At 43.3% G+C, this 21816-nt stretch overlaps 2 protein-coding genes across 3 annotated transcripts; both read left to right on the forward strand.

The window, feature by feature from the left end:
- The first annotated feature begins 13409 nt into the window (after window positions 1–13409).
- LOC121182558 (shaker-related potassium channel tsha2-like) lies at window positions 13410–16896 on the forward strand. Of its 2 annotated transcripts, none has more exons than XR_005894123.1 (2): window positions 13410–15582; window positions 16388–16896. XR_005894123.1 is itself a non-coding variant. In XM_041039139.1 (2 exons), the coding sequence occupies exon 1, from the start codon at window positions 13554–13556 to the stop codon at window positions 14991–14993; it is 1440 nt and encodes a 479-aa protein (XP_040895073.1). In that variant the 5' UTR covers window positions 13410–13553; the 3' UTR covers window positions 14994–15014; window positions 16388–16896. The 2 variants fall into 2 exon arrangements, 1 of the variants encoding a protein (XP_040895073.1); XM_041039139.1 differs by having other exon boundaries at window positions 13410–15014.
- Window positions 16897–19826: 2930 nt separating this feature from the next.
- On the forward strand, window positions 19827–21296 carry LOC121182023 (potassium voltage-gated channel subfamily A member 1-like). Its single transcript, XM_041038300.1, has one exon. The coding sequence runs from the start codon at window positions 19827–19829 to the stop codon at window positions 21294–21296; it is 1470 nt and encodes a 489-aa protein (XP_040894234.1).
- Window positions 21297–21816: the final 520 nt, after the last annotated feature.

Consider the following 21816-nt stretch of genomic DNA (forward strand, 5'->3'; position numbering starts at 1 on the left):
GTAATTTGTTTACAATAAATCCAGAATGGATCTCAGATGTGGTAGGTTAGAGGGATGTGATTTTCCACCCCTGTCAGATCACAGTTCATTTATTTTGAACTTTGCTCTCTCTGCTACGTGCCTTTCCCTCGCTGCCTGTGATCCCTTCATGCTCCACATGAGGGATTTCCTGCTTCTCATAGAAAATCAATCAGAGGCGGGGACTCTATTATGTATTAACAATTCCTTAAACTCAATTCTCAGTTGGGTCTGCGAACATACAATGAAACACACACTGAGAATTAGCATTAGACAAACTGATATTTAGGGTAAGTTTTACCATTTATTCTGCTTAACTCAACTGATAATCTGTTGATACTAAAGCAATAGTAGTGATGTTTTTTGGGTAATCTACACCGCAAACATCACCTCTGAATGCTCTTACTACTATTTCCTTTATGACAAAACCACTGGTACTGAACTGATGTGTGATTTCTGCATTGCTGAATAAATTATAATCATGGGAATAAAACAACCCTGGAGACACACTGGCCTTCTGGGTTTTCATTTTATGAAAATTTCGTATGACTCTCGTTCTGATTCATGCGATAGGGTAATTTTCTTTTACTGTTTTGTTATAGCATCCTTGTGTTCGAATCAAACTATCAGATACAAAATACCATTTTCCTGCACAACCACAAAGCTTGTTAAGTCAGCATGTTCCTCGGGAGAGTTTTATTAAGTTGGTACCACGTCAGTGTTTCCCAGCAATACCTTTGAGTCAGGAAACCCAGCAAAGCACACAATTAAACAATTTCTATAATGGTTGGAGGGCCTATTTCCAGAACTGGAGCTGCTGCCAGAATGTAATTCAATTACCCTGTCACTTAAAACTCCCTGGCCTGGTCACTATGCATCTACTACACGAGACAGCCTTTCTAGACAGATTTAAATTTATTAAGATGCCAGCCACCACACTTTATAAGACATTATATTAAATAAGCCAGAGTGTACAATCTAGTACTGTATGTTCCAAAAATGTTGGTGCAGCTTGATCATGCGCTTTCTCAATGAGTTTTATAGACATAATTTACAAGTTTCTTTAAAGGTCTTGGTCCTTCTGGCATGGTGACTCTGACCATAATACTCCAATGATTACAGTATTTGTCAGAGTATTTTTATGACTGTAAATTGCACACCTTTGAGTTTGGACTGTTGGCCAGACAGACACAGACTGGAGACATGACTGTGGGCTGACGGAAATTGTAAATGGCATTTTTTTTTCACTATTTAAAAAAAACAAAACATTTTATTGACTAAGTGATTCTTCAATTAATCAAGAAAATAATAGGCAGATTAATTGTTAAGGGTTAGCCTGGTCAGATGAATATAGATTTCTAGATTTCTGCTGAGGCTGCAGACCGTAGGGTCAGAATTTGGCATCAACAGCATGGATCCATGGAACCAACCTGCCTTGTGACAACAGTCCAGGCTGCTGCAGGTGGTGTAGTGGTGTGGGGAATGTTTTCTTGGCACACTTTGGGCCCCTTAGTACCAATCAATCATCATTTGCATGTCACAATCACAAGTATAGGCCACAATTTACCATCTTCTAATGGCTACTTCCAGCATGGTAATGCACTATGTCACAAAGCAAAAGTCTGCTCACAGTGGTTTCATGAACATGACAACAAGTTCAGTGAACTTCGGTGGCGTCCCCAGTCACCAGTAGAGATTTGGAGCATCAATATGCAGCTGATAAATCTCTAGAAATGATGTGCAATCATGTCAAGATTGACCAGCATCTCAAAGGAATGTTTCCACCATGTCACAAAGAAATGAAGCTGTTTCCAGAGCAAAGGGAGGAACTACCCAGTATTAGTATGGTGTTTCTAATAAAGTGCTCGGTGAGTGTACGTTGGCTTCAAAACACATCAATGCATGTATCAACGACATGTCTTACACATACCTCCTATCAATGGAATATAAAATTAAACAAACCAGAATTCATTATAGGGTCACTTAATGAAATATACCTCATCTAAAAACCAGCAGCATATTGCAGTAAGAGGTGACAACACCACTGCAGGTCAAAACAAATAACGCAAAACTCAAAGTGTGACAACTTCTAAAGGTGAAACTAATGAATTACAAATTTGTCCAAAGCCATGGCAGGGCCTAGACATGCCCCTAGATCATGTGAGCGTGTGGACAGTACAGCAGCGGCAAACTTCATTTATCTTGACTATACAAACAGGTATTTAGACAAACAAAGCATCTTAAAAATGACACATTACATGCAATACAACCGCATCAGTTGCACAGTAACGTTATGTTCATCCGAACTATAGTTATTCTATAGTTATTCTATTCAATAACTATTCTTTCTTCCTTCAGTAATCATCTCACAACCCCAAAGATTTATGTGGTGACCCTTTGGAGGCACCCAACCCCTAGGTTGGGAACCACTGGACTAAACCAGCTAACTATATATAAAGTACTTAAAGCCTGCTCCTCATTGAGCAGCTGTAAGAAGCAGAAAATGTTGCTTACAAGTACTTTTAATTTGATACTTTAGTCACATTGCTGAAAATATTTATATATATACTTTTACTTAAGTAGCCATTTGAATTCAGAACTTTACTTGATGTACATGTACTTTACTCAAGTAAAGGATCTGAGTAGTTCTTCCACCACAGTCTAATGGTACTTTATCAGAGCTGTCTTTCAAATGTCTGCTCCCTAGTGGTGAGATATTGCTTAGCAATTGCTTTTTAAGTAAATAAGACATTTTAGGGGTTTATTCCAAAGACATTACATGGTAATCCTGCTAAATTATTATTTCATGGTAACATAAAGTAATTTGTGCAACAGTATTAATAATTAATACGGAAGTTATAGCTACCGTTGCATCCATTTTTACCTATATAGATATTCCCTTTAGATACTGGCGTTTTTCTTTTAATTACTCTGACAAATTACCCTCTTACAGCAACATTCAGTAACAAATGTATGTAAAGCCAATGTACAGTATGGGCTAACTGAATTTTGTGAATTCCTAAGAGGCCACATTCTTGACACACTCCACGAATTAAGCAATGCACATAGCTGACAGAAAATAGTTGTGGCTACACACTGTAAGATCAGAGGGCTCTTGCCATGAGCTAATCATTCCATGTGCCATATAGGCAAGTGTTGAAGGAGCATTGCCTGTTTATTTATAGGAGTCTCTAAGGTTCCATGGCAGAGGGTTGCTCTTTGAGCTGGATTCAATTACAGCTCTGGTGAAAGCTGAAAATACAGCATCTATACAGACCCAAACATGAGTATAAATTCTTAATATGGATCTACAGGCCTAGCTTGTTGGGCTGTATTTACAGTGGTTAAGCCGCACGATCTCTCCGGAGAAATATAGGCTGCAAATGAAATATTAAACAGTTTAAGGCTACATTTCTAAGATTCATATACGCTTCTTTCTTATTTCTTTTCTTTGTATGTTGACTGAAATGTATGTACGGAAGATAGCTGATGCATGAAAATACGTTGTGAATGGACAAAAGCAGTGTATAAATACATAACAACTATGATGGAAACAGCATCCTCCATATTTAGTTCAAGTCAGCATGTGCTTTCATCAACTCCAGCGGCTGCATGAGGAATACACAAATCCTCATGTTAAAATTTAAGTTGGAGCTACACAACTGAAACACAACAAAATGAATAAGTTCCCAGCAGCAGCTACAGTTTGGAATAAATAAAACAGAAATTAATTCAGAAAAACAGGGAGGGAAATCAGCCAACGTGCTTTGAGTTGGCCTTGTTTGTGAACTTCAGGGAGTAATGAAAGATTCATTAATGAACAGGTTAAACGATTTCAAGGAGACTATGGATTGAGAAATGCTATCAGACACATGGCAACAACCCGCACTCCAGATGGTCAGCGCCTCGGCCTGACCGAATATCACGGTTCAACAGTCTGTTTACGTTGCAGAACTCACTGTAACATGCAGAGACATGACAGGTGAGGTACAAAAAAACGGAAAATGTTGGAGTTAACACTGAGTAAACTGAGCTTAAGAACAAGTGAGGCCTTGTAAGTGCCAGTGTAAATATGGCTCTTCCTATAAAGAAAATAATCAGAAAAGGAAAACCTGCACTTACTTCAAATGATTCTTCAGATTATTTTTACAGGCAAAATGTTTTTCGATGATTTGGCTGTAGAGTCTTCAACAGCTTGCCAAGAATAGAAACCGGTCAGGATGTAAAGCATAGAAATCTGTCTGCAGAGCAAGAGTTACTGTGTGTGATAATGAAAACAGTCTCAGCAGAAAGTGTAATAACTAACCTTTCTGAGAGTCACGTATGAGACATTTAAAATCCGACAGCATCACCAGGTTGTTGTGGTGTTGATTGTTTTGGTGCAGATGGGCTGCTAAACAGCAAGGCCTCCAATCATGCATTGTTAATGTGACTACAGGTGGTGCAGGGAATAACTATGTCCTTAACATTAACACATTATAGCCAAGCATAGAAATTATTTGTGTGGAGGAATATGTTTTATATGTAGCTCAATGTCTCAATCAAGTGCTGACCGAAAGCAGCATGACAGGATTTGGGATGCTCTCTTATTGAACACTATTGAACACTATTTCCCAAAAGGCCTAGATGTTCATGAGCTAAACGTCTCGGGCTCAACATTCGAGGGGAGTCCATGAGCGATTCGAGGGGTCACAGTTATGTAATAACAGCACGACAAAGAAGACTGAATGCTGCAAACGTTTTTAGACTTCAGAGATAAAACTTGACATGATAATATAAAACGGAGAAAACCCTCACATCCGAGAAGGTGGAACCTCAGAATGTTTGACTTTTTTTTTCTGATCAATCACTTAAATGATTAACAGATTATCAAAATAGATGGAGATTAATTTTCTGTAAATTGACTACTCAGTTGAATGAATAATTGCTTCAGCTCTAGTAGGAATACTAAACATATAACCAACCCTGCGCATCGTTAATGTTGTGTGAAAGTATTCTGGTTGAGGTTAAGAATGAAGATGGCTCACATACTTGAACTCGTACAGATAGAAGTCAACAGGAACTCAGCCTGGTGTTGGCTGTGCAACCAAATACCAACAGTCTGAGAGTAGAATCATATAAACACAAAGTTACTAATAAAAATTAATCTTTGAGACCTTTGAAGTCACCCTTGATTAATAACCCATGTGTGGTTCTCCTGTGAACTGATCCCCCTTCAATTGCCCCTGGCATGGATTCTGGACGACACCGTCTACTAAAAAAGGGAAAGGCTTGATCAAGGAGTGAAATGATAATCCGAGGTAGGCGTGGGATGGGAGGTAATTCCAAGGAGCCCTGCCCTCCGGATCTGAGGTATCCAGTTTCATCTCTTGCCGTATGCCTTGTTACCTATCAGCAAAAACATGAACATCAACCTCAGATGACAGTGGGCTAAAATTGGTGGCTATCAAAACCCAGGGACTGGCAAAGAGCTTGGCTGAGGTATCCGCTTTCAAGAGTGGAAGCCCTAGGTTCAGACACCTCAGGGTGAGGAGACCGTGTGCAGAGCGGGTAATGGGGACGGCATAAACACAGCTTAGCCTCTATTAGGCAAAAACTTTCACACTGCTAATTAGTTGCAGCTGCACACGCTCCTCACATCTCAGCCATATACACTCGCTGATGACTGAAGAGTAAAAGGTACACTGTAATCCATACAAAGTTCACGCCATAGGAAGATTTTGTCACTGTTTTATTGACTCAGCACAGCCGTTGTCACATTCCTATATAGGGACGGCAAAAGCATAGATCACGTGGTGCCATTAATTTTCAGGTTAAAGGACATCTAGGTATCTAGTAGAGCTGTACTCAGCCAAAGATGCTATCAGGACAAGTCCTAGTTTATGGCAGAAATACTTGTATTATTTAGTATATCAGATGATAAGCAAAAATATAGCACGGGCAAGTTTATTTTCCAAATGCAAATTGTTTTTTTTTTTTTAATCTTAATATGCACCGAGTGGATATTAAGATTTAAAAAAAAAAAAAAATTATGGTGTGCATTTATAAACAAAATTACTATCAGCTGAAATCACTGATGGATTTTTAAAACTGTCAAATACAGATATCATTATTAGTAAATTCTGTACTGGCCAGGTTATAGTGTCTAGGTTAAAACTGGGGATAAATGGTTGAAAGGTGAATGTTTTTATAGATGTGTAGGTTACAGCATTTCAATTGTAATCACAAAATTGATGTACTGTATATACTTGACATTGTTCAGAGCTCCAGTGATCAACAGGTCGAAAGTTAATTGGCAATTATTTTGATAATCGTTTAATCACTTAACTAATTTTTCAATTAAAATGTCAAACATTTGATGGTTCTAGCCTCTTAAAAGTAAGAATTTGCTGTTTTTCCTTGTCTTAACTTTGTAGTGATTATCTTTCCGTTTTGGACTGTTAATCAGACAAAATAAGACAATTGACAATATCAATAAGCACCTTTACTGAGTGAAAGATGAATCAGGCGAATAATTTGCAGACGAATTGAATCATTAGCATTTGTTGCAGCCCTAAGAGGGTACATTGTCAATAAAATCAGAAGAGAAAGTGTTGATGGATAAACTAACCAGACAGGAATGTCGGTTTTTGGCGGCAAATCCATCAAATTGAATTGATCAGATCAATCAGATTGATTTACAAACCATGTAAATACTAACAAAAAGCCGGCTTTTTCAAGTGATTTGTATATTAAGATAAGATAAGATAAGATAAGAGAATCCTTTATTAGTCCCTCAGTGGGGAAATTGCATTTAGCAACAGCAGGGATACAGTACAATAAGTGAAAGTGAGATATAAGTAAGAGGCCAATATGGCCAGAACAAGATTTAAATAAGGTAGAATAACTATGAGACAAGAAAATAGCTGCTGTAAAAAAAATAAAAAATATACCTACATAAATAAATAAATATGAGATGGAGATTGTTGAGTTGAGTGACTATAGTACACAAATATTGCACACTAATAACTGGGTTATTGCACATTGAAGTATGATAATCAGTATGTGTGTTAACAATGTTCGTTATAGAGTCTGACAGCAGCAGGAAGGAAAGATCTTCTAAATCTCTCCTTCACACACCGAGGGTGGAGCAGTCTGTCACTGAAGCTGCTCTGCAGAGCTGACAGGACGTTCTGCAGGGGGTGGGACTCGTGGTCCAGCATAGATGACAGTTTTGCTAGGACCCTTCTGTCTCCAACCTCACGCACTGAGTCCAGAGGACAGCCCAGGACAGAGCTGGACTTCCTGATGACTTTGTCCAGCTTCTTCCTCTCCTTCTCAGTTATGCTGCTGCTCCAGCAGACTACACCGTACAAGATGGCTGAAGCCACCACAGAGTCATAAAAGGTCTTTAGGAGTGTCCCCTGCACACCAAAAGACCGCAGTCTCCTCAGGAGGTAGAGCCTGCTCTGTCCCTTCCTGTACAGTGCATCTGTGTTGTCAGTCCAGTCCAGTTTGTGGTTTAGGTGAACACCCAGGTACTTGTAGGAGTCCACTCTCACAATGTCCATTCCCTGGATGTTCACCGGTGAGGGGGCAGACCGGTGTCTGCGGAAATCCACCACCATCTCCTTGGTTTTCCCTGCGTTGATGAGGAGGTGGTTTGGCCGACACCAGTCCACGAAGTCCTGCGTCACTCCTCTGTACTCTGCATCATCGTCATCGCTGATCAGGCCGACGATAGCAGAGTCGTCAGAGAACTTGAGCAGGACACAGCCGTCCGTGTTGTGTCTGAAGTCTGCAGTGTAGAGGGTGAAGAGGAAGGGTGCAAGCACCGTGCCCTGAGGAACACCCACACTGCAGGTCAGGGGGTCAGACACACAGTCCCGAGCTCTCACAAACTGGGGCCTGTTTGTGAGGTAGTCCAGGACCCACTCTGCCAGCTGTGAGTCCACTCCAGACCGCACCAGCTTGTCCCTCAGAAGCACAGGCTGGATAGTGTTGAATGCGCTGGAGAAATCAAAGAATAGAATCCTCACAGTGCTGCCAGGCTTCTCCAGGTGAGTCAGGGCACGGTGCAGCAGGAAGATCACAGCGTCCTCCGCTCCGATCCCGGGTCGGTAGGCGAACTGCAGAGGATCCATTTCTGAGCTCACCTCAGCTCGGAGGTGGCCCAGGACCAGTCTCTCCAGTGTCTTCATCAGATGTGATGTGAGAGCCACTGGCCTGAAGCTGCTAGGATCCCTAGCATGTGGTGTTTTGGGCACTGGTACCACACAGGAGGTCTTCCATAGCTGTGGTACCATCCTCAGCTTCAGGCTCAGGTTGAAGACTTGCCCCATAATCCCACACAGTTCCTCTGCACAGGATTTCAGGAGCCTGGAGCTGATGCCGTCTGGTCCAGCTGCCTTTCGTGCTTTGATCCTCCTCAGCTCTCTCCTCACCTGGGCAGGTGTGAAGGACAGGGGTGGGCTGGGGGGGTTACTGAGTCCATAGGCCGGTGGGGAAATAGTGAGGTGTGAGTGAGAGGTGTGAAGGGCTGTAGGAGTGGGGCATTGTCCAGTTGAGCTGGAGGTGTGAAGGGCTGCGGGTGTGGGGCATTGTCCAGTTGACAAGGTGTGGGGCAGCTGTGTGGGGGGAGTAGTGGGTGGCTGGTCAAACCGATTGAAGTGTTGGTTCAAGTCGTTCACCCACTGCAGGCCCCCCTCAGCCTGGGAGTGGGGTGTTTTGAAGCCTGAGATGGTCTTTAGGCTCCTCCACACCCCACTGATGTTTTGCTGCTTCAGCTGCTCCTCCATCTTCCTCTTGTACCTGGCCTTGCCCTCCCTGATCTTCCTTCTCAGCTCTTTCTGTGTCTCCTTGAGCTCCTCCTTGTCCCCTGACCTGAAAGCTCTCTTCTTCTCCTTCAGGAGAGCTTTAATGTCAGGGGTAATCCACGGCTTGTTGTTTGTGAAACACCGTACCCTTTTGGAGGGCACAGTGTTTTCACAGCAGAAGTTTATGTAATCCGTTATGGTGTCTGTAATGGTGTTGAGGTCCTCCCCGTGGGGGTCAACGAGCTCAGCCCACACAGTGGTGTTGAAGCAGTCCCTCAGAGCCTCCTCGCTCTCAGTGGTCCACCTCTTCACCACACGGGACTCCACAGGCAGCCTGTGTACTATAGGTTTGTACACAGGCTGTAGGTGAACAATGTTGTGGTCAGCCCTGCCCAGGGGGGGGAGGGGGGTTGCAGAATATGCCTCTTTGGTGTTGGCATAAAATAAGTCCAGTGTTTTATTGTCTCTGGTGGGACAGTTGACATACTGTGTAAATGTTGGTAACACAGAGGAGGGTGGAGCGTGGTTAAAGTCACCTGAGATGAGGAAGAGAGCCTGTGGATGCTGTGTCTGCAGTTTGCTGGTAACTGAGAGGAGTGTGTCACAGGCCATGTCAGAGTTGGCAGAGGGGGGGACGTACACAGCTATCACGATAGCATGCGTGAACTCCCGTGGCAGATAGAATGGCCTCATGCCAACAGCTAACAGTTCAATGTCTCTGCTGCACAGTTCCATTTTCACCACACAGTGTCCTGGTTTACACCATCTCTCATTCACAAACACAGCAAGGCCTCCTCCCTTCCTCTTACCACTGTCCTTCGTCCTGTCCGCCCGCAGCAGATGAAAAGACTCCAATGCGATGATGGAGTCCGGGGTATGAGGGGTTAACCAGGTCTCCATGAAAACCATGACGCTACACTCTCTGAATTCCCGCTGGTGCCTGATCAGAGCCGCCAGTTCGTCCATCTTATTGGGAAGAGATCTCACATTTCCCATGATGACGGAGGGGAGAACAGGCCTGTAGCGTCTTTTCTTTTCCCGGAGTTTCCTTCCTGAACGGCGTCCTCGTCGAGTCTTACGAAGCAGCTCCGCTGGGATCATGTGTTTGTCCCTCGCAGCGCTCCGCAGCGCGATCAGCTGTTCCCTACTGTAAACAAGACGCGCTCCGACTTCGACACACATTGTTGATAAATAGTGTCCAGACAAGTGATATCAGTAAAAAAAAAAAATAGTCAGGTTCACGAGTGCTGCTATTAAATACGCTATGTACAAAAAGTTTAACTAAGAAATAGAGCGTTAAAGTACTAAAAGTTAGAAAGAAGAGAGAAAAACGATAGAGCTGTTGCAACCAGCAGCCAGCCTCCACCAGCGCCGGAAGTATATATTGATTACTACAATATATACGTGATTACAATATATACGTGATTACCATAAAGGCCTAATACACCCAGATTTAAGTGATAATGAAGTGATACCTACCACACCATAAACAGCATGACCAAATCTTTGCTGGTTTATATCTAATTTATATCATCTCATGATATAACATCATCTATGTTTTGACCGGCCTCTTGACCTGCAATACACTAAATCAGTGCTTACTGAGAATTTTTCCATCTCAGCCCTAAATTTTGCTTTTGGTAAATTTTTTTTGAATTAACTACAACAGATTGTTTATGAAAACTGTGGATCTGTCAACTTAATGTAAAGCAGCTTGAATCAGAGGCCTCCGAGATATAGGTTTACTTCTATAGACTCATTCCAGTGTCTGAGACGCTGTCATCACCAGAGAGTACGTCAGACTGGGTCAAATTCCCCCTATTTCATTTCGAGCAGAGTAGTTGGCACTAGAACGATGTGATCCGAAGGAGCTGTTGACTAGCACGGCTGACCTTCTAAAAACTCCTCTTTCAATTTATAACACACTCTCTCACACACACACACACACACACACACACAAACATGATATGCACATGCGTTCATTCACCAATCGTACTAAGAGCGGCGCCGGGTACACGCTTACAGAAATACACACACACACACACTTTGTAAATACTTGGCCTGGGGTTCGGGAGGAGGTGAAAGCCAAGGGGAGTCACTGACACAAGTTGGTCCTGTGATTACCTCACGTCTGTAATGGGTTCGGAAGGAAACTCATCCCATCTATATTTAGCCAAAGACAAGCTTCAGAGGATGAAGTGCAGTTAATCAAAATGGTAATAAACTTTGGCTCCTTTTAAAGAAATAAAGTTACTGTGTTTCAGAATATCAGAGCATTCTGATAACGATTCATTACTAGAACAATTTTCATTTTATAATTCATTATTTTATTGCTATTGTGACTGTATTATTAAGTCAACTCAAACAGTTGCAATGGATCTTTCTCATTATGCTATTGTGACAATAAAAGATTGTCTTTACTGATAGTGGCGTTTATCCTCACATTATCACAGTTATTAAATCATGATATTAACATTAATGTCAGTCGAGATCACTGATTTCCTCAAAGTGATTTTTTCTGAAGAATGATGAGAAAGCAGATGTTTTCCTTGCTGTGAGTGAAGCCACAGTATCTTGTTACCATGGGGGTCTCCTGCTTTCATAGGTCGAGCCATTAATAAAGATGGGAGGTTCCTCCCTGTCACCATTCATGCACCCTGCAGGGTTTATGGCATGTGTCTCCCAGGCTATGTCTCATTACATGCAGTCACTGTTCAGTACGCACATACATGTATAGGCCTTTCTATCTACATGCAGTATCGCCAAAGAAATGTATGGGTAGTGGATTCACGCACACGGCCATAGAGAAGTCAGTAAATGTTGCTATACTGTTATTCAATAATCAGACAAGATAATATAAAAATTGTGCCAAAGTGATTATAATACCATAACCGAATTTTAAAACATGATATAACAGGAGTTACCAGAAGAAGGTTACTGTAGGGCCTGACTGAATGATTCACCTTGAATTCTTTCTGTCTTTTCTTTTGCTTTGGCCGATATATAAGAGTCACACTTCCATTTCTCAGCTTGTTTGTTATTGTTTGTTTCCTTGGATACGGTCAAGGCCTTACACCTTGGCTTGACCCAGACAGTCATTTGATGAACGCTATATGCTAACACATTAGCAGCAGGCGGCACCGTGTCCTGACACTGACATTTGACTCTGAAATCCAACCCTTTGTTCAGTTATGGAAAGGCCAAAAAAAAAAAAAAAAAAGCGCTCCTCTGGGAATCTGTGCTTGTTAACCTGACTGCAAAAAAAACCCCTCTGACATAAAAGTTTGTGACAGCATGTTATACCCGCCAGAAGACTGCCTGCATCTAAATAATAATGCAAACCATCCAGGTTGGTTTTAGTAACACTGATTAGCGCCCCGGTGCTATTATTGTTGTGCTCCTAAGTGTACAACTGCCGTGACTGACATAACTGATACAGCTTTATGAAGGCAATGAAAGTGGAAAAAACTGAGCTATAAATAGACCACAATGCTGCAGTGCACATATAACTTCACTCTGTGTGCCCAGGCCACATCTCTGAAACTTTTTATCATTAAATATTAAAGAGGAGGAGAAGAATGAAACTCAGATGTGACAGAGAGTAGGCCTTGAACATTTTCAGTTTGGTCCTGACTGCAGAGTCTGAAAAGGAACTAATAAGATTGGAAACACTTGCAGCTGTTTTTTTTTTTTGTTTTTTTTTTACACCTCAGTGACCCTAAGGCCAGGTCACTTGTCTTTTGGGGGTCCCTGTGTTCCAAGTTGTACAATTGAGCCCTTTAAGTGCAATGGACAGTGAATGTTATTTTGGCTGAGGCTTCCTGAAGACGCTATCCTCTCTGGGTACTCAAGTGTCAGTCACGCCAGCAGTTTCCACTGGCTGGGTCCAGGAGGGCCTCGGGTTTTACAGGGCTCTGTGCTTCAAAACATTCAAGTTATTTCATCTGATTTATTTCAAGACACATTTAATCTGTTGCTGCAGGAAAGTAAACATCGCTACACTTAACAAACTCTATCTATTTATCATGTTCACTTGTACCATTTCTAAAACTGTGGGCTGTGACCCAAAGTAGACATGGGTCGGGTCCTGGAGGTTCCCCTTGTAACAAGAATAGCCCCATGATTTCATGAATGAGGGACCTGGAGAGAGAGAGACTTCATTTCTGACTAGACTCTGGATCTGAAAAGGTACTGGACGCTACTCTGAACAAAACCAGACTGAGGACTTTGGTGTGGGACTTTAAAAAAGACAACAGCTTGCAATTCAAAACAATTCAAAATTAAAAAGATTAAATCTGTAAGGCTACATGTTTACGTGGAAATCCCTGCACTGCCTCACTGAAGTTAGAGGGTGTGAGAGGGACAGCAGCAGCAGCAAGTGTCATCTGGTCTTCCAACTTGGGGAGGGCTTTGGAGTTTAAAATGGTGTGAATATGATAGCCATCTCTAGCCATTGGTATAGCTTATGCAAGTGGAGATCTGTCTGCACCATTGAAAGTTGACAGTTCAGAGGCACTAATCTGATAAAAGGACGGTATAAATCAACAACAGCACAAGATTCTGGATATCAACAAATAAAACTGTTGGGACTCCGGGAGCAAAAAAAAAAAAAAAGGGGGGACTTTGCCTGAATCTCGGGCGGCTGCATGAGAAAGAGAGTTGGGAGGACGCACGGGCAAAAGGGCAAGAGGAAGGCACCAAGGAGGTGAGTGACGGATTTACCCTCGGAGGGGTAAAAAGATGACTGTGGTGTCCCAGGAGAACCACGACGAGACTGTGGTCGTTACACCTTTGTTGCAAGATGCTGCGGACTTGGAACCAGCAGACCAGGAGTGCAGCGAGAGGGTGTTCATCAACATCTCAGGTCTGCGTTTTGAAACGCAGTTAAAGACCCTCTCCCGTTTCCCGACCACGCTTTTGGGAGACCCGCGTAAAAGGATGCGTTTCTTTGACCCGCTGAGAAACGAATACTTCTTTGACAGGAACAGGCCGAGCTTTGATGCCATTCTCTATTATTACCAATCAGGAGGGCGGCTTCGGAGGCCTGTGAGTGTACCTGTGGATATTTTCCTGGAAGAAATAAAGTTTTATGAACTTGAGGAAGAGGCCATAGAGCTTTTCCGAGAGGATGAGGGCTTGGCGAGGGAAGAGGACCGCCCGCTGCCTACCAACGAGTTTCAACGTCAGTTTTGGCTCCTGTTTGAGTATCCAGAGAGTTCAGGACCTGCACGGATAATTGCCATTGTGTCTGTTATGGTTATTTTGATATCCATAGTTATATTCTGCTTGGAGACACTACCCGAGTTTAGAGAAGTCTCTGCAGTGCTGGATATCCACGCTAATGGAAGTGCTCAAGGCAAAGCGCCCAGCCCATTCACAGATCCGTTTTTCATGGTGGAGACACTTTGCATTGTGTGGTTCTCTTTTGAATTCACCATGAGGTTTCTCTCGTGTCCCAGCAAAGCAGCTTTCTTTAAAAACATCATGAACCTGATCGATGTTGTGGCTATAGCTCCATATTTCATCACCCTGGGCCTTGATCTTGCAGAGCATCAGGGCAGCAGTCAGCAGGCTGCGTCTCTGGCCATACTGAGGGTCATCCGTCTGGTCCGTGTTTTTAGGATTTTCAAACTCTCCAGGCACTCCAAGGGTCTCCAGATTCTCGGCCAAACGCTTCACGCAAGCCTCAGGGAGCTGGGACTGCTCATATTCTTCCTGCTCATCGGAGTGGTTTTGTTCTCCAGTTCGGTTTATTTCGCAGAAGCGGAAGATCCCGAGACTGGATTTTCAAGTATACCTGATGCGTTTTGGTGGGCTGTGGTGACAATGACTACAGTTGGTTATGGAGACATGTATCCCTCCACCATTTGGGGGAAATTCGTTGGATCTTTGTGCGCCATCGCCGGAGTACTCACCATAGCTTTACCGGTCCCTGTTATCGTGTCCAATTTCAATTACTTCTACCACAGAGAGAACGAGGAGGAGGAAAATATTCAGTACGTGCACGTGACTTGCGGGCAGCACCCGCAGCAACCCTCTTTTGATGAATGTGATTCAACCAAAAGTAACCAGTCGCTCTCCAAAACGGAGTCCTATCAGGAAAGCGACGACCCTGAAACTCTGACATATCCAAACATAAACCCACTGGAGGTATACACGGGGAAACTGACAGATGTGTAAAGAAGATGGGTTTTTTTTCTGGTGAGTTGTCTCCCAGTGGACATGCAGTTTAGGCTTCTCCATGCTGCAGGTGTTTTACGCACGCTTTCTACAGTGGTTTCCAAAACGTGGAGCCACAGATGTTCATTTTACAACTCGCCTAAAAATGAAGATTGGCATACTTTCACTCTAACTTTCACCAGATGAGAAAATCATTCCCCCCGCCACTACAACTTGTCATATTTTCTCATACTGGGGCAACTGGTAGAAATACAAACAATGAGTGGGAAGCTATGGATTAAAACGTTATAATAGGGAAACCTCAAAAGAAGCATTTGGGAACCCCTGGGCCACGCAATAAAAAGCACCGAATATCTGAAATACAGCAGCATATACAAAACAACAGTAACTGTGATGTGACATGAGGCAGGTGGTTTTTCTTCGTTTACCCACAAAAATGGCAGCACAAACTACAAGTTATCCTTCTATTGTTGAGAAAATAGAGTCGCCTGTTTTTCCTAATCTTGGATAAAGTAGGAGAGGGGAGCTCAGCCGTGCGTCAAAGCGCTAATCACGCACAAGGAAACCAACTCTCCACACTGGAGCACAGGTTGACACATGTCTGTGTGTGTGTGTGCACTGTGGAGATGGGGCTGCCATCGTGAGCACCCTGGCGCGTGTTAAGCTCTCTTGTCTATTTGCCTTCTAGCCTTTGGGATATTGATGTGTTTGTACCGCACGCGCGTAAACAACAGTGGCGTTTGCTATTACGCAGCGTGGCGTCGCGACGCACAGTTGGACATTATGTAAATCTACTTTACAAAAGAGGCGGGTAAAGTGAATAAACCTCTCCACTTTATACAAGTATAAAGACTTGTATAAAGACTTGTTTGCCCCCGTGTCAACTTGCAGATTGTTGCCTTAACCAAGGCTCTAACAACACGGATACTGTGTTCACGTTTACCAGTTTTTCTTAACAACGAGATCAGTGACCCACAGTTAAAAGATAAATATCTCGTAATCACAGGATAGTCTTTCCTCGCAATGCTAGAAACGCTAAGTAATAATTATGAGAGTTATAACAACTCTGACTTTCTTTATGTTGGAACTTGTAATGTTCCTCCATTGGTCAGAATAAGTGAGCTCTGAGCGCCGCTCAGTGGATGATGAATATTTCTGCAGACATCTCCTCTGCTCAGGAACTACAGTTTGCAAAACTACCACTTTAGCTTAAGTGTCTTTGCACTGTTGCAGCTGGCCTTGACTGATTTAGGCTTAAGCCCCTGAGACCGTGCTCTCTGACTTAGTATGCATCCGGATGCTTGTGATGGTGAACTAAGCTCACCAGACGCCTGACTGCTGTCTCTCACCTCCTAATGTTAACATAGTGAGTTTTGTGTTCTGCTTACTTGCAGGAGGCAGACGATTAAGTGAAGCTCGTTGTTCCCTCACAGTGGCAACAAAATACAAGTGTGGCATTCTCTTCTTCTCCAAAGTACTGGATCATTTTCTCACGGATTGTTCTTGCATTGCCAGTGATGTAGCCTACAGAGACCTCACGATGGAAACGCTTGGAAAAGGTTCAGTCTGCCGCAATGTACACTGTGTGAATCAGCAGTAGGAAAAAAAAAACAACATTCTTTTATGTAGGCTTTATAAATGACCACGCTTTCTTTGTATAAAAAAAGCTTTGTGTACATAATGCGTTTTTGTAAATCTCAATTTCCACTTTTCTTATGCAGCATAATGCAAAGTTGGAATCGCAACTTACCTCTGTGTTGTTACAAACATTCAGATTGCATTGCAGTTCGCTGTAAACAACATAGCCAAAGGCATTATAGTGCAATGTCTGCATGACACGAATTCATTGTGAATTTTAAATGTGATCAAATATTTATTTTTCTAATTTAAACATGTACCTATGTGAACTTAACTTAATCATTTTTATAAATAAATTATGAATCAGAAAACATACCACTCCTTTATTTTTTTTCTTTCTAAGAATAATACACATCAGACAGAGAAGACCAACAACAAGTCATTTGTGTGAGAATTTCAGATCCATGCTCATTAATTAGTTCAATATATTACATCTCTGTTGGTGCTGAATGATGGGGAAAAAAGGCTTGGAATCAGGGCTGTCTTGCCACAAAAGCAATTAAGTTAATAAAATGCTATAGTGATAAATGAAGGGGAATTTATTTGGCTGGAGGCACATTTTAACAAATTAGACAGAGGTCTGATAACCTGATTTTGTGTTGAATGTGAGTTTTTAGAGAGTCAGACAACAGTTGTTTTGAATCAGTTGAGCTCTGCCACTCAGTGTTCTTAGGCCCTGATAACCCCTAAAACCTACACACAGTTCTGCAATGGACAAATGGACAAGTCAATATTTGCTTTTTATGTTATCTTATTGTAATAACTAGAGTATGGTGTTTGTTTTGGGGGATTTGCTATTTTCTGAGGTGAAATCAGTGATCTGCGCTGTCCGTGGTGCTGAATCTCCTCTGCAGAGCATCAGTCCCATAAAGTTATATCAAATTCCCGGTATTTGGCTGATATTTGCTTGTCTTCTGGGGCCAAATGTCGCAATGAATGGGCACTGATGGGATATTATAGCCTAACTTAGTATCAGATCTTGGACACGAGACCCTCACGGCCTGGATGCTGGAGCTGCCTTGCAAACACAGTGTTGGGGATACTGGCGATTATCTTTCTCGCTGCTCACTAGTAAAATGATTTTTAAAAATAAATAAATAATTACAATGAAATTTGGTCTCACAGAGACTCGGGCAGTCAAGCGCACATCAAATCCGGACACGACCAGCTAACGCCCGTGTAATCCTTATATCCAATCCAAATCAATCAATCAATCTCTTAATCAAATGTTTTTGATGATTGACTAGTTTTTAAATGAAAGATAATCTCAGATGTTACACGGTGTGGACTGAGAGGTTTTGTTACCAACTGTCCCTCTTTGCAGTGTAATTGCGCCAGTGCTGGCACACAAGCGCTCTTGTTTTTGTGGTGTACGGAGAACTTCTGGCGGCGTGCTTTAGTAGAGCCGGTCTGCATTGCGTCGAAACCCTCCAACTCCTCCTCCTCCACCTCCTCCTCCTGCTGCTGCTGCTGAACCTCCCTCCCCTCTCCTCTCTCCCTCCCCTCTTTTCCCTCACCTCCCCTGCACTCGCATGTAAAATGCACAGCAAAACATGCTTGACATTGTCGACAAAAAGCTTTTGGACCTCGCTGCTGCACTTGACTATCTCTTCACTGTCCATTTTGATTTTTTTTTTTTTTTTTATCCTGCTCTCCAAGCCGCTCTGAAACACATTCTGCCCGTCATCTTGTCTACTCGCAAAAAGCAGCAGATTTCTGCTGATGCAGTGATGTCTGGAAATGTCAAGGGCTCGTTTGTTGCCCCTTAATGTATCTCCCCCCCTGAACTGCAGCGCAAGATTTTCTCCTGCGGTATACTGTAAGCCGTTCACACCACCGTGCCGCCGCGCAGGCAGCTACCGACGCTGCAGCTTTGCAATCCTCTCTTTTCGCTCCATTTCCATCTCAGGCTTCCCTCACTAGACTCACCTGATTTCCATCTTGTTTTATCTCATCTTGCTTCACCGTCTAAAGACGTTTAAACCTATGTGAAGACACTCTGATTGTGACGGACACAGTCAGGATGAAGATGAGCACAGTGAGGCTCTAGACTTTTTCTTTTTTCTTTTCTTTTTTTTTTTTTTTTGGTAGGTGCAATGTAAAGTTGCCACATGACACCCACTGGTGCTCCACTGTTGGATGATTTTACTCGAGGATAAGACGCATTCAAGACCTTTCAAGATCAACTCACGGTAAGCCTCGAAACAGCTGACTTATACAACATATCGGTTGGGTTATTTTATTTTTTTATCGACAGCTACAGTTCATTTAAAGACAAGACACTACTACCGTATTGTTTTCTGTCTTTGTTAAGATGGTTTGTGGACATTTTGCCCCGCATAAGGCCTACAGGCTGCGTGCATGTAGGAACATCAGTTGTTATAATATGAGTATCAAATGTTACGTCACATCATAATTTAGGTTGGAGAGAGTGGCGTAGGATAAATCACTGCCATGCTCCTTTAAGGCACAGAAACACTGCAGTTCTATGCCAAACTAAAGTAAACATCCGTACAGAAATGCCATGGGAGTGTAACAGACAAACAGCAGATACAATAATACCTACTGAATTACTAACAGAAATTTGAAGAGAATTAAGAAAATACCATATAGTACAAGAATTGAAACATAAAGTCGCAACCAAGTACTAAACAGAGATTGTAAATTCCTATACTGTAGAAATATAGAAATTCCTCCTTGGGTTATTTTTTTTAACCTTGACTACAGGGTAATTGCACTAATTGCAGGCTGGAAGAAGTAAATAAATAAATAAACAAACTGCAGAAAATGCTGAGCCAGCAAATATCTTGGCAGTTTGATCCCATTATTTCCTCCCCCCCCCCCCCCCCCCCCCCTCTCTCTCTCTCATCTACCTCTCCCTCCCTTTCTCTCCTTCTCTCTCTCTTTCTCTGGGTGACAGAGGCAGCAGTAACAACAGCAGTAGATGCACTGGAGAGCAGCAATGGTCAAGTCAGCGAGAACCGCAGTGGAGCCGCACTGAGGCAAAGCAGCCAACCAGCCCCCTCGTATCTGGGGACGTCTCCAACAATTTAAGGGGTGTGGGAAGCTGAGGAGTGGAAAATTTCCCCTGAACCTGAATGCCTGCTCAGTCAGACTAACCGACATCCCAACACAACTCCTCCTCCTCCTCCTCCTCATCCTCTTCCTCCTCCACCTTCTCCTCCTCCTCCCAAAATGACCGTAGTAGCAGGAGATAACATGGACGAGACTTCGGCTGTGCCTGGCCACCCTCAGGACACCTACCCTCCAGACCACAACGACCATGAATGCTGCGAGAGGGTGGTCATCAACATAGCTGGTCTCCGGTTTGAGACGCAGCTGAAAACTCTCTCCCAGTTTCCAGAGACGTTGCTGGGCAACCCCAAAAAGCGGATGCGGTACTTTGACCCTCTGAGAAACGAGTACTTCTTTGACAGAAACCGCCCCAGCTTTGATGCCATCCTCTATTACTACCAGTCTGGTGGCCGGCTGAGAAGACCAGTGAATGTCCCTTTGGATATGTTCTCGGAAGAAATCAAATTTTACGAGCTGGGAGTGGAGGCAATGGAGAAGTTTCGTGAGGATGAGGGTTTCATCAGGGAGGAAGAGCGCCCTTTACCAGAGAGGGAGTTCCAGCGTCAAATTTGGCTCCTCTTCGAGCACCCAGAAAGCTCAGGCACCGCCAGAGGGATTGCCATCGTGTCTGTGATGGTGATCCTGATTTCAATAGTTATATTTTGTTTAGAGACTTTACCACAGCTGAAAGAGGACCCAACAAGTCGAGTAGTCGGGAACTCTACCATTTATTACAAGCCAAATATCCTCACTGACCCCTTCTTCGTCATTGAGACACTCTGTATAATCTGGTTCTCCTTTGAGTTGATAGTACGCTTTCTGGCGTGCCCAAGTAAACCGGCCTTCTTCAAGAACATGATGAACATGATCGACATAGTGGCTATCATCCCTTACTTCATTACACTTGGCACCGAGTTGGCTGAAGACCCAGAAAGTGAAGGGGTGGGGGAGCAAGCAACATCTCTGGCCATACTCAGGGTGATCCGTCTGGTCAGGGTGTTTAGGATCTTCAAGCTGTCACGACACTCCAAAGGACTTCAGATTTTGGGGCAGACCCTCAAGGCCAGCATGCGAGAGCTGGGATTGCTGATCTTCTTTCTGTTCATTGGAGTCATCTTGTTCTCCAGCGCTGTCTACTTTGCCGAGGCAGAGGAGCAAGGATCCTACTTCGGCAGCATCCCAGATGCATTTTGGTGGGCTGTTGTGTCTATGACAACTGTGGGCTATGGGGACATGGTCCCGGTCACTATAGGAGGCAAGATTGTAGGATCTCTGTGCGCCATCGCCGGAGTGTTGACAATTGCACTCCCAGTGCCTGTCATTGTGTCCAACTTCAACTACTTCTACCACAGGGAGACCGAGGGAGAAGAGCAGGCCCAGCTGCTGAACGTCAGCAATCCCAACATCCCCTCTGAAACCAACTCAAGCCGCCGTAGTTCATCCACCGTCAGCAAGTCAGAGTATATGGAGATTGATGGAGACATAAACAATAGCATCGACAACTTTAGGGAGGCAAACCTCAGAACTGGCAATTGCACTATAGCCAACCAAAACTGTGTAAATAAAAGCAAGCTGCTTACAGATGTTTAGACACTAGCTAGGAACTTTGGGATCTCTAAGGGACTGTCATATGTGGAGTAGACCATCAGTTAGGAATGCTTCATTTACCTCCCCAAAGCGCTCTATGGCATTAGGCCTACAACTATGCTCAGCTATATAGAAAGGAAACAGAAAAAACAAAGCTGTTAGAGTATATGACAGGTAGATAGAATAATTAATTCTTCTGATCCTACAAATATATAGGTATATCAAAAAGAAAACACTGATTACTACACATATACATGGCTCCCTGGAGGATGCAGGGCACACACTGTCTTATCAGACGACAGCGTGATAATTAAAATCTTATGCATGGAGTACAGATAACATTTCAGCAAGTTGCACAATGCACCAGAAAAGTCTGCAGAGACATGCAAGCATCTGCAGCCAAGTGGTAAGCGCCAAGAAGTTAAGTGACACCCCCCCCCCCCCCCCCCCCACCCTCCCCCGCCACCCCCCATCTCTCCCTACAAAGGATCTACTATTCAGCAAAGCACCTTATAGGAGGAAG

The sequence above is a fragment of the Toxotes jaculatrix genome, chromosome 5 (assembly GCF_017976425.1).
Source record: "Toxotes jaculatrix isolate fToxJac2 chromosome 5, fToxJac2.pri, whole genome shotgun sequence".
Classification (NCBI taxonomy): domain Eukaryota; kingdom Metazoa; phylum Chordata; class Actinopteri; family Toxotidae; genus Toxotes; species Toxotes jaculatrix.